This window comes from Dasypus novemcinctus, chromosome 15, assembly GCF_030445035.2.
Source record: "Dasypus novemcinctus isolate mDasNov1 chromosome 15, mDasNov1.1.hap2, whole genome shotgun sequence".
In the NCBI taxonomy this organism is placed as follows: Eukaryota; Metazoa; Chordata; class Mammalia; order Cingulata; family Dasypodidae; genus Dasypus; species Dasypus novemcinctus.
The window spans coordinates 20,871,705-20,884,263 of NC_080687.1; the positions used below are offsets into that span (position 1 = coordinate 20,871,705).

The 12,559-nt window shown below is 41.1% G+C and overlaps 1 protein-coding gene across 3 annotated transcripts in view; it reads left to right on the forward strand.

Moving 5' to 3' along the window:
• Positions 1 to 665: 665 nt before the first annotated feature.
• TUBGCP3 (tubulin gamma complex component 3) overlaps positions 666 to 12,559 on the forward strand; it is a 125,251-nt gene continuing 113,357 nt past the window's right edge. The window contains exon 1 of one of the 3 annotated variants that reach the window (XM_004450720.5): positions 666 to 1,097. In XM_004450720.5, coding sequence (XP_004450777.2) covers positions 1,022 to 1,097 — 76 coding nt within the window. In that variant the 5' untranslated portion in view covers positions 666 to 1,021. The remainder of the gene's footprint in view (positions 1,098 to 12,559) is intronic. The other 2 variants (XR_011645804.1, XM_012522297.4) reach the window with 2 other exon arrangements.

Below are 12,559 nucleotides of genomic sequence, written 5' to 3' on the forward strand. Positions count from 1 at the left end.
ATTGCGCAGTTTTCAGTGCCGGTGTCTCCCTTGTGGTTCCTGAGTAAACTTCTATAATTATGCTTAAAACGATGCATTGTAATCGCCTGCCTCCTTATTTTTCTTTTTCCTCCTCAGGCCTTTTCCTCTTTTCTTCTCTCACTTTTCTTCTAGCTCTTATTCTTCGAATAAAGTCATAGTTATTTGGGAATTGGGGTACAGGGGGGTCGGTGGAGCTTTGGGACTGGTGAGTCAATGTAACTAAAATCATGCCCTGTGAATAGTCGCATGCTCTACTTACAAAAAAGAACCCGCTTTCAGCATAGCGATGTGAAATGCTAAACCAAATGTTGAAAATCATAAAACCCTAGTGCTCCCTTATGTAGGCTTCTACCTAAAGTATGACTCAAACCAATGCAGGTAAAAAAGCCCAAAATTATGGATCACAAAAGTGCTTTTGACCAGTAAGCACTCTCATACCAAGTCATTCACTATCGTGAACCTCTGGCCAGCGTTCCGAAAACGCTCAGGAGAAGTTCTGAGAAGCAGAAAGCAGTAGTACCGATGCAAAAGCTTACACAGAAAGTAAGTGACTTGGAGCAATTTGTTAACCGGAACTCTTCTGGTCTCCTCGCTGGCGGTCGTAGGAAAATTTGCAGAGACGGGAGAGGAGGAACTTTTAAGTCGCTGCACCCGCTAGCTTTGAAGCGGTGGGAAGACGAAAAGCATTGTGGGGTCGGCTAGCAGTTTCGGCGGGTTCTGTTAAAATGGCGCCGTTTACACCGGCCGTCCTTGTGTTTTAGCCTGTCAGGAGAGGACGCCGGAGCCCACGCGCGCGGAGCGGCGAGGGGCTGCCGGCGGTGACTGTCAGGAGGGTCCCTGCGTGCAGCAGCGGCGGGGTCACGGCGGAGTCCCGGGAGCGCGCTCCGGCGTGGGGAGGGCGGGGTGCAGCCAGCGGGTGAGCGGCAGGGGTTGCCCACCTGGGCCTGACCCGCCTTCGTTCCGCCCCTCGTTCCCCTACGTTTTAATTCCCGGTACGAGGATGGCGACCCCGGACCAGAAGTCGCCGAATGTTCTGCTGCAGAATCTGTGCTGCCGAATTCTGGGCAAGAGCGAAGGTAACCGCGCCCGGGCCGAAGGAAAGAGCGCCGCGGGAAGCAGGGGGAGGAGGGGTGGCTTGGGGCTACGCAGATCTGTCCCGGAGGCCGCTCCCTCCCTGTCCGCTATCTAAGATGTTCCCGTAGACTCGGGTGGGGAGAAGGTTGGGGGTCACGGCAAGGGCTGGGAACCCTCAGGCCAAAGCGGTAGCAGAACCGAGAAGGGTTGCCAAGGCCTGCTTAGGTGTCGAGACGGGCCCGGCGCCGCGGGGTTGGCCAGATGCAGGAGAGATTCCCGAAGTGTAACGGATCTGGGGGCCTCGAGAGCAGGCTGAGTCACAGCTCATTCCGGCCGGTGGATCTGTTAGCCCCTTACTGTAGAAGTGAAGATTGAGGAATACTGTGAGGTTGCGAATTTATCCCCCTTTTCTGATGTCACATAACGGGGAGGGCGCTTTTGAGTTTATTTGGGTTTATACTGAATGGAGTGAAAACAAGGGGTAGAACTGCTTCCCAGTTACAGGTACGTGACTGCTGCAGGAGTGACGTTTGCGTCTCTTGGAACAAAACGCCGTGGAGCGGGAGGGTGAGAGGTGGTGGTGAGCCATATCCGTGTTACCTTTTTCATTAGGAAAGTATAACGGATTTGTGTATGATATGAAAGGGGTATTTATGAATGGTACCTATCATGTTTTTCGGTTATAAATGGTAAGGGTTGGATTTGATGTGAAACTATCCTGGCAAAGTTCACATAGCGGATATTGTCACGAAGAAGCAAAGCCAAGAACCAGTCCTTCATAATATGTAAAGCCACTTTGAGGCTGTGGTACTTTAAAAAATGTACCGTATGTTACTTCTGTGTGTGTGTATATATATGTATGTATGTATTTGGGGGAGCTGAAGAGTGGGGATGCATATACGGGAATTTTCGAGGTACTAGCACCTGGTTTACTTATTCTTTAAGCACTGGAATATGGAAAAGGAATTGTGCAATTTTTGAGGGAAGACTTAAAAACATTACATTTAATCAAGTATTGAGACCACATTTTGACCTTTCTTTCATGACTCATGACAATTAGGTATGCAGTTCATTAGGTTCTATGATAACCTTAGGGGTAAACGATAAATTTTTTTTGGCCGCTATATTAAATGACTGACTTCACCGTTCTCCTTACTTTTTGCAGTGTTTCACTCTATCCTTTATTCATCCAAGAAATATTTGCCCATTTACACTTGTCCCCCGCCCCCGGCATTATGGTAGTCTGATGATACAGAGATGAACAGGACAGACAAGTGTTTTTCCTCTCATGGAGCGTACATTCTAGTAGAGGAGACAGATGATAAACATGTAAACATTTAATGTTAATTCGTGATTAGTGTTAATGATGAAAAATAAAGTAGGATAAAGGAATAGATAAAAGGTCAGGGAAGACCTCAGAGGAGATACTTAAACAGAGAGAGAATGGAGTGTGGAGAGGCCTTGTGAACATCTGGGGAAATTCCAGTGCAGTGGCCTTGAGCTGGGTATATTAGGGTGCTTCTGTTTTTGTCTTTCTTGTATGTGTAGCTTTAGTACTATCAGCTACCTTTCTAATTTGATGTTTCTAGTTGCAGCAGAAACCAGATAACTAAGATCGCTATGACTTACCCACTTTAAGGTCATTGTTTTCATTATACCAGTGGTTCTTAAACTTTTCCTTCAGAGGTAAACCATACATTCATATATTCCCATTACCAGAACTGGATTTTGTGTGTAATTCATTATGGAATAGAATGATGTTTCTCAACTTAAAAAAAAAAATTGAGGCTCCTTTTTTTTAAAGAAACCAATTTAATTGATACATACTAATAAAGCATACAGTTCATCCAAAGTGTACAATCATTGATATTTGGTATAATCATATAGTTGTGCTTTCATCTACTTCAATCATTATTAGAGCATTTTCATTATTTCAGTAATAAACAAAAACCACATAACCAATCATCTCTCAATCTCTCTATCTCCCCTTACCATACATAGCTGCTATTTCTGGCTGTTCTTGAACATTTATTTGTGTATTAAGCAGTTTTATTGAGAATATTCATATACCATACAATCTACCCAAAGTATATATGACTAGTGGCATTTAGTATAATCATAATGTTGTGCATTCATCGCCACACAGAATTTAAACAATTGTTCCAAAAAGAGAAACTCCACACCCCTTAGCAGTCGTTCCCCAGCCCTACATAACCACTAATCTAATTTCATGTTTATAAATTGCTTTTATTTATATTTTATATGACTGGAATCATATGTAGTACTCTGTGTCTGGTTTCTTTCAGCATAATAGCTTTTTTTGTCTGATAGTAACATCTTGTATACATTTGTTGAGCTTCAAGAAAAATGGTCTTATATATGGAATTTTACTTACATTCAGAGGCTTCTTTTGATTGGCATAAAAATTCACCCCTTTTAGGAAATTATAGCACCTCTCCTCAGCAAAGTTTTGCATTCTACTATCCCCACATTTAGAATTGTTTAAATTAAGAGTGAATAGACTCTCAGTGAGATCCAGATGGGATCCTCTCTGAATAAAATACAGCATAAAGTCCATTAAGGATGATGGTGTTTAGTCTATTTGCTATGATCTGGACACCTAGGATTGCCATACAGTTATATTCATAATTACAAATTGTACCACTATTTACCGATGAATTTATAATTATTTAATAGCCTGTCTTGTTCTATTTTTCATTCTTCCTTAGTGGGCAAAGGAGCAATATTGCTGCCTTTGCATTTCTTGAAATAAAAAAGTTCTGATCGTTAGTGGGCATTTTATCTGATGACTAAGAAAAATCTGATTAATTACATCATTTAATTTTCTTATGACATATTACAAATTACTATGGCTATACTTTGTAATATATTGCTTTTTTAAGACTTTGATATTGAGGCATAATAGACACCTGTTACTAATATGAATTTCATCTGAATCAAATTTTCGTAAGTATCCTTTAAAAAATTGTACAGTTGGCTTCAAGAGACCTTCAGAAGCAAAGCATCTAACTATAAAGATGCTTTACAGTTTTATATAGTATAAAGTTAGTTGCCTTTTCCAATTTATAACATCTGCACATTATCTGGAAAAGCATATTTGTCAGCTAGTGACAGGAGAATCTCCATATCCCTGTCCCTAACGCAGAGTACCTTTTACTTATTATTATTTAGATAGTTGCTGTTTCCATCATTGGAAAGCAATGTGCTTGATGTTGTAATATTCCAACTCAGAAGCAATATGTTTTCATGGCTATTTTTCAATCTTTTTGCATTCAATTAATGAAACTGATAATGTAGGGGAAGCAGATTTGGCTCAACTGATAGAGTGTCTCCCCGTTCAAACCTGCGCCTCCTGACCCATGTAGTGAGCTGGCCCACATGCAGTGCTGATGCGCGCAAGTAGTGCCCTACCACGTATGGGTGTCCCCCACTTAGGGGAGCCCCATGCACCACACATGGAGAGCTGATGCAGCAAGATGACGTAACAGAAAGAGACACGGATTCCTGGTCCCGCTGACGAATGTAGGTGGACAGGGAGAAACATGCAGCGAATGGACACAGAGAGCAGATGGGGGGGGAGATAAATGAAAAATAAATCTTTTAAAAAATAATTGATAATGTAGCCTTCCTACACCTTTCTAACATAAGGTAAAGAAGAAATAAAGGGGGATTTATAGTAGATATGTATTTTAGTATAAATTCTCAGGTTTTACTCTACTATGTGACATAATGAAGTAAGGTGGTTTCCTTAACATAGCTATGACTGCATGATGATATTGCACATAGATAAAGAAGTGTTGTCTTGGTGATGCATAAACAAGTGGCATTGCTTGTGTCATGATCTTCCAAAATGGTGAAGAGCTCTTGATAAAAATTCCAAGTAATGTATGATCTTTTCTTTATTATATGGTAATTGCATTCTGGAAAAATCAGTGTATATTAAAACTGCAAGGTTTTAGGTTCAGATATTTCTTCTTTGGAAGTTGTACATAATGGATTTATTGTTGTTATAACAACAATAAATTATTTAAATATTTAAAAATATTTAAAAGTTGTCTTTGTTTAAATTTATAATATGATAAACACTGACAGATGTAACCCACATAAACCAAAACTCCAGGGTCTTTGATCTTAAGAATGTAAAGTCCTGAGACCAAAATGTCTGAGAACCACAAATCTAAAGCAATGTTTCTGACTTTGCTTTTGTTTTAGATCATTGCCTTTTCAACTAGAGCTGTGAAACATGACAAGAGAAACAGTAACTATTTGTGCGAAGGGGAAATGGTGGCTAGACAGTAGTTGTGGAAGACTTAACTGTATCTAATTTGATGCCTTTTCATTTTGAACTCTCTAAGTGTGACCTTATTCAAAATAAATATTGTAGGTCCCATCTTCTGAGATTATGTGGTGCTTGGCATCTGAAATACAGAACATTATAAGTTATTCTGACCTGCATTTAGAGTTGAGATTTGCTGGTTTAGGTGCTCTGTACACTTGTGAGTTAGCCCCTTACTTCTCCTTACCCCACTGTCTTTATTGTCCTGTAAAACAAGAACAACAAAAAAACCCAAAAAAACAAAACCCAAGAGCTTGGTACATTCAAGACACAGTATAGAGGAGTTACAGAAAGGCAGAAACCTACGAAACAATTCAACATTTTTTCCCCCAATAACTTCTTGAATCCTTAGGAAGCACACACCTGTAGTTTTTTTTTTTTTTTTTCCCCACATGGTACGGGGGATTGAGTCCAAAACCTTGTACATGGAAAGCAGATGCTATATCTGCTCCCCAATCAGAATTGGTTTTTTAGGGTTTTGTTTGTTTGTTTGTTTGTTGTTTTTTTAAGGAGGTACTGGGTAATCAACCACTGGAGCTGCATCTGCTCCCCTGTAGTGTTTTTTGATTCACCTGAGCTGTGTTTATTTTGTACATTTTTCAGTTCTGTTGTCATCTTTTACCTGAATGAGTATATAACATTTTTGAGATACAAAGTGTGACTGACTTTCATTTAAAAATTCTTGGGCCCTCATCTAAGTGTGCTTTGGAGTCTTTATCTTTGGAATTGAGATACTGCAGTTCCAACTGATCTTTTTTGCCTTAGTTTTGCACTCCCTCTAGTTTCTCTTTTACATTGCAGTTAGAGGGTGCTTTCTGAAAAACAAATCTAATCAGGTTTGTTAAGGAGACTTAATTTTTCCCCTATTTATAATTTTCAGAACTATAGTGTATTTAATTCTCAAAATAGCTCTGGGAGGTCTGTATCCTTATCATTAACCTTATTTTATAGATGAGAAAACTGAGGCTTTGCTCACTGTCATCCAGCTTAGTGAATTGCAGGGCCAAGATTGGACCCCAAGTCTCTGAATCTACAGTTTATGTTAAATTAATTCATTCTTGGCACTCATTGTAGAATTTGATGGCCTTTTTGTGTATTGCAATAGAGCAGGGGTTCTTAACAAAAGGGTCTGTGAGCTTGAATTGAAGTTCAAAAAAAACCATTCTTTTGGGGGCATGTTGGTGCAGGTGGGATAGATTTATTAAATAATACACAATATAGTGTGGACTTAGTAAGGGGTCCATGGTTTTCATCTGTAGAACAAAAAAGGTTAAGAACCCCTGCAGTAGAGGCTGGAAGGTCATGGCCCTGCCTATGGGTACTTTTCTGTCCTACTCCATCAGGACCTGCCTAACTGGCTTCTCAACTCTGCCCTCATCTTGCTTATTTTTAGACTGTATATGTCAGCCACACACTCATATCTCTCTGCTGGTACTTGTCTAATAGTGTATCCTTGGATTCATTGGTGCCCATTTCTTAATAAAAGAAATATTTTCAGAGGATTGCTATAGGAGTGTCAACTCCCCCTTCCAGGCTCCTGAGGACTGCCCACCCCTCACACATACCCAGAACAGATTAGAGATAATGGTATAATGTATCCTTTTGGTACTTTGTGGTTAAAAAATTGAGAATATTGTCCTGAATACTCTAATTTTTGGTCTTAGGTTAAGATCATCAGAGAACTTGCTAGATTTCATCAACTTTGACCTTCAGTGGAATGACTTTGACTAAATTACATTTTGGTATCCAGTCTCACTGGTTTCCTTTGAAGAACAGTATACAAAATAGCCCTCTGAATTTCATTATTGTGTTCTTTCCTCCTGTTTATCTTTTTATGTCTACTTATCTTAAAGCTTCCTCAGAGAAGCATTCCCTAACCAACTTACTTTATGAAGTCGTCCCTGTTTTTTTGCTGTTGTAGGGTCCTTCTTATTCTTTTGGCAGTTCTTATCACAATGTAATTAATTTTTGTAGTCATTCGTCTATCCTCCCCTCCCCCCACATAACCATGTATCTATAACAGAAACTGAATTAATAATAAAAATTCTCCCCACAAAGGAAACTCCAGTTCAGATGGCTCAAGAGTAAATCCAGGGAAGCAGATGTGGCTCAAGCATCTACCATATAGGCGGTCCAGGAGTTCAGTGCCCAGGGCCTCCTGGTGAAGGCCAGCTGACTGGTGTGGCGAGCTGGCCCACGCAGAGTACTGCCCCGTGCAGGAGTGCCAGACCGTGTGGAGAGCTGGTGCAGCCAGATGATGCAACAAAAAGAGACACAGAGGAGAGATAATAAGAGATAGAGCAGATCAGGGAGCTGAGGTGGTACAAGAGAATGATGACCTCTCTCCCACTCCAGAAGGTCCCTGGATCGGTTCCTGGAGCTGCCTAATGAGAATACAAGCAAATACAGAAGAACACACAGCGAATAGACACAGAAAGCAGATGGGGGGTGGTGGGGGGTGGGTGCGGTGCAAATAAATAAATCTTTAAAAAGAAAAAAAGTAAATCCAATCAAAATTTTAAGGAAAAAACATTACTAATCTTACATGAAATTGCTCAAATTATAGGAGTTAGGAAACTTCCAAACTCATTTTGTGGGTCAGCACAACTTTGATATCAAAATCTGGGGAGCTTATATGGCTCAGTGGTTGAGTGCCAGCTTCCCACATATGAGGTCTGGATTCCATCCCTGGCACTGGCACCTCAAACAGAATAAAACAAAATAAAAACTTACCAAGACAGTCCAAGAAAATAAAACTATCGATCATTATCCCTCATGAGCATATAGGCAGATATCATTAACAAACAAAATGTTACCAGATCATATCCAGAAATCTATAAAAAGACAATACAACCTAAGTGAGTTTATTCCAGGAATGCAGAATTGGTCCAACATTAAAGAAATAAACCAAATTCAATATACAAAAATAAATTGAATTTTTATATACTAGCCACAAAGAAATGAAAAATGAAATTTATGAAATACTGTTGACAGTAATATAGATTAACTAGTAATAAATCTAATGAAGGTGTAAAAGATGCCTATACTGAAAACTACAAAACATTGCCAAGAAAAATTTTAAAAGACTGAAGTAAATTAAGAGATATACTATATCTGTGGGTTGTAAGCCTCAATGTTGTTGATAGCCATTCTTTCAAAATTAATTTATAGATCTAATGAAAAAATTAATCCAAATACCACAGGCTTATTTGAAGAAATTTGACAGGCTGCTTCTAAGAATTTTATGGAAATGTAATGGCTTTAGAATGGCTAAAACAGGCGGCAGACTTGGCCCAGTGGTTAGGGCATCCGTCTACCACATGGGAGGTCCGCGGTTCAAACCCCGGGCCTCCTTGACCTGTGTGGAGTTGGCCCATGCGCAGTGCTGATGTGCTCAAGGAGTGCCGTGCCATGCAGGGGTGTCCCCCGCCTAGGGAACCCCATGTGCGAGGAATGTGCCCCGTAGGGAGAGCTTCCCAATGCGAAAGAGAGTGCAGCTTGCCCAGGAATGGTGCTGCACGCACGGAGAGCTGATGCAGCAAGATGACGCAACAAAAAGAAACACAGATTCCCGTGCCGCTGACAACAACAGAAGCGGACAAAGAAGATAAAGCAAATAGACACAGAGAACAGACAACAGGGATATGGGGGCGGGGGGAGGAGGGGGGAAATAAAAAAAAAAGATTTCTATAAAAAAAAAATGGCTAAAACAAAATTTAAAAAATTGAGGAAAGTTGGAAGACTTCCAGCACTTGATTTCAGTAATAATTATAAAAATACAATAATCGAGTCATGTAGAACTGGCATAAGAATAGTCAGATCCACCTGTGTGGAGCTGGCCCATGAGCAGTGCTGATGCACACAAGGAGTGCCTTGCCACGCAGGGGTGTCCCCCATGTAGGGGAGCCCCATGAGCAAGGAGTGCGCCCCGTAAGGAGAGCTGCCCAGCGCGAAAGAAAGTGCAGCCTGCCCAGGAATGGCGCCACACACATGGAGACCCGGCACAACAAGATGACGCAACAAAAAGAAACACAGATTCCCGTGCTGCTGACAACAACAGAAGTGGACAAAGAGGACGCAGCAAAATAGACACAGAGAACAGACAACTGGGGGAGAAGAGAAGAGAAATAAATAAATAAATAAATCTTTAAAAAAAAAAAAAGAATCATCAGATCCAGTGGAACAGAACATAGTCAAAAATAGTTTCATACATATTCTTTTTAACAAATGATATTAGATCAATAGGATATCCATATGGAATAAAACAAACGTCAGCCTGTTCATACCTTATACAAAAATTAAATTGGGATGGATCAGAGACCAAATGTAAAACTTAGCACCCTAAAACTTCAAGAAGAAAACATAGAACACCTTTTTGTCCTTGGGGCAGTGAAAGATATCTGTGGATACAAAAAGCACTAGCTAAATAAAGAAAAATCAGGGAAACGGACTTGGCCCAGTGGTTAGGGCGTCCGTCTACCACATGGGAGGTCCGCAGTTCAAACCCCGGGCCTCCTTGACCCGTGTAGAGCTGGCCCATGCGCAGTGCTGATGCGCGCAAGGAGTGCCCTGCCACACAGGGGTGTCCCCCGCGTAGGGGAGCCCCACGTGCAAGGAGTGCACCCCGTAAGGAGAGCTGCCCAGTGTGAAAGAAAGTGCAGCCTGCCCAGGAATGGCGCCGCCCGCACTTCCCGTGCCACTGACGACAACAGAGGCGGACAAAGAAACAAGACGCAGCAAATAGACACAGAGAACAGACAACCGGGGAAGAGGGGAGATTTAAATAAATAAATAAATCTTTAAAAAAAAAAAGAAGAAAAATCAGATACATTGGACTTCGTACGCCACAGATTGGGAAAAAAATATTTGCAGTATATATATGATAATGGACTTATCCAGAATATTTAAAGAATTCCTACAAATCAACAATATAAGATAACCCAGTTAAATAATGGGCCAAAGATTTGACCAGGCATTTTACAAAAGGAAATATATAAATGGATGATAATAAACTTAGGAAAAGGTACTCAACTTATGAATCATCAGGAAAATGTTAATTAAAACCTCAATGATAACCATCTTTCACCTATAGAATAGCCAAAAATCCAAAAGACTAATAACACCAACTTTTGGGGAGAGGATATAGAACAATGGGAGCTCTTTTATAGTACTGGTAAGAGAAGTTAAAAGTGTTACAACCACTTTGAATAAGTGTTTTGGCTGTTCTTATAAATTTAAACATGCATCTACCTTGTGACCCAGAAAGTCCACTCCTAGATACTTTTCTCCAAGAAATAGAGAACAGAAAATGTCCACAGAAGATTTACACAAGAATGTTCAGAGCCACCGTACTCATAAGAACTGGAGACTGGAAGCAACCTAAATGTCCATTGACAGGGGAGAGGATAAACAGATTGGATTATATACATATAATGGAATACTACTTAGTAATTAAACGGAAAGTACTTCTGATTCATGCAACAACATGGGTGGACCTCAAAGACATTATATTGAGCAAAAGAAGTGATACATGAAAGAATACTTAATGATTATACTGTAGTCTAAGAACAGGCAAAACTAATATATTGGAATAGAAATCAGAAATAACATAGTCAAGGGCTCCTTATTAATGAAAAAAAATGAAGAGAAAAGTCATATTTTTATCTCACAAAATCAAACCCCATATTCTTTTTTTGACCTTTGGCATTTATATAGTACCTTCCTTGCTTTTGTTACAAAAACATTATGATTATTCCTGTGTTTATATTATTAACCACAATCCTCATCTATCATCAAAATCTGTAATACATTCCCTGTGTTCCCCCAACTGTTCTCTAACTCACATTAATCTCCCCTAACTACTTGTTTCAACCAGTCACATCCAAAAATTAAGTGTTTGTTACACTGATTGTAATGTGTTACCATTAAGTCCACACATTACCACATATTTACAACTGATCTACATACATCCAACCTCATGTCCCCCTTCTTTTTTTTATTTTTTATTTTTTAAAAAGTTTTATTTATTTATTTATTTCTCTCCCCTTCCCCCTCCCCACCCCGGTTGTCTGTTCTCTGTGTTTATTTGCTGCATCGTCTTTGTCCGCTTCTGTTGTTGTCAGTGGCACCGGAATCTGCGTTTCTTTTTGTTGTGTCATCTTGTGTCAGGTCTCCGTGTGTGCGGTGCCATATCTGGGCAGGCTGCACTTTCTTTCACGCTGGGCGGCTCTCCTTATGGGGTGCAATCCTTGCGCGTGGGGCTCCCCTACACAGGGGACACCCCTGCGTGGCACGGCACTCCTTGCGTGCATCAGTACTGTGTATGGGCCAGCACCACACAGGGTCAAGGAGGCCCGGGGTTTGAACCGTGGACCTCCCGTGTGGTAGACGGACGCCCTAACCACTGGGCCAAGTCTGCTGCCCCTTCTTTTTTTTTTAAAAAAGACTTATTTTTATTTATTTCTCTCCCCTACCCCCCACCAGTTGTCTGCTCTCTATGTCTACCTGCTGCGTGTTCTTCTGTGACCGCTTCTATCCTAATCAGTGGCACCGGGCATCTATGTTTCTTTTTGTTGCATAATCTTTCTGTGTCAGCTCTCCCTGTATGCGGCGCCATTCCTGGGCATGCTGCACTTTCTTTTGCGCTGGGTGGCTCTCCTTACAGGGCGCACTCCTTGCGCGCGGGGCTCCCCTATGCGGGGGACACCCCTGCGTGGCAGGGCACTCCCAGTGCCCATCAGCGCTGTGCATGGGCCCCTCCACACGGGTCAAGGAGGCCCGGGGTTTGAACCGCGGACCTCCCATGTGGTTGGTGGGCCCCCTATCCATTGGGCCAAGTCCGCTTCCCCTGTCCCCCTTCTTAACCCACATTCTGTCTCCCACCAATGTACACTTCATAGTCCAACTCCATAAGTCTACTCACTGTGTTTAGTTCCTATCAGTCAGACCACACAATATTCATCCTTTAGTGTTTGGCTTATTTCATTCAACGTAATGTTCTCAAGGCTCTTCCATGTTGTCATTTGCTTCCCTAGTTGATTTCTTCTTACAGCTGAATAGTGTTCCACCATATGCACGTCTTGTTTATCCATTCATCAGTTGACTGAC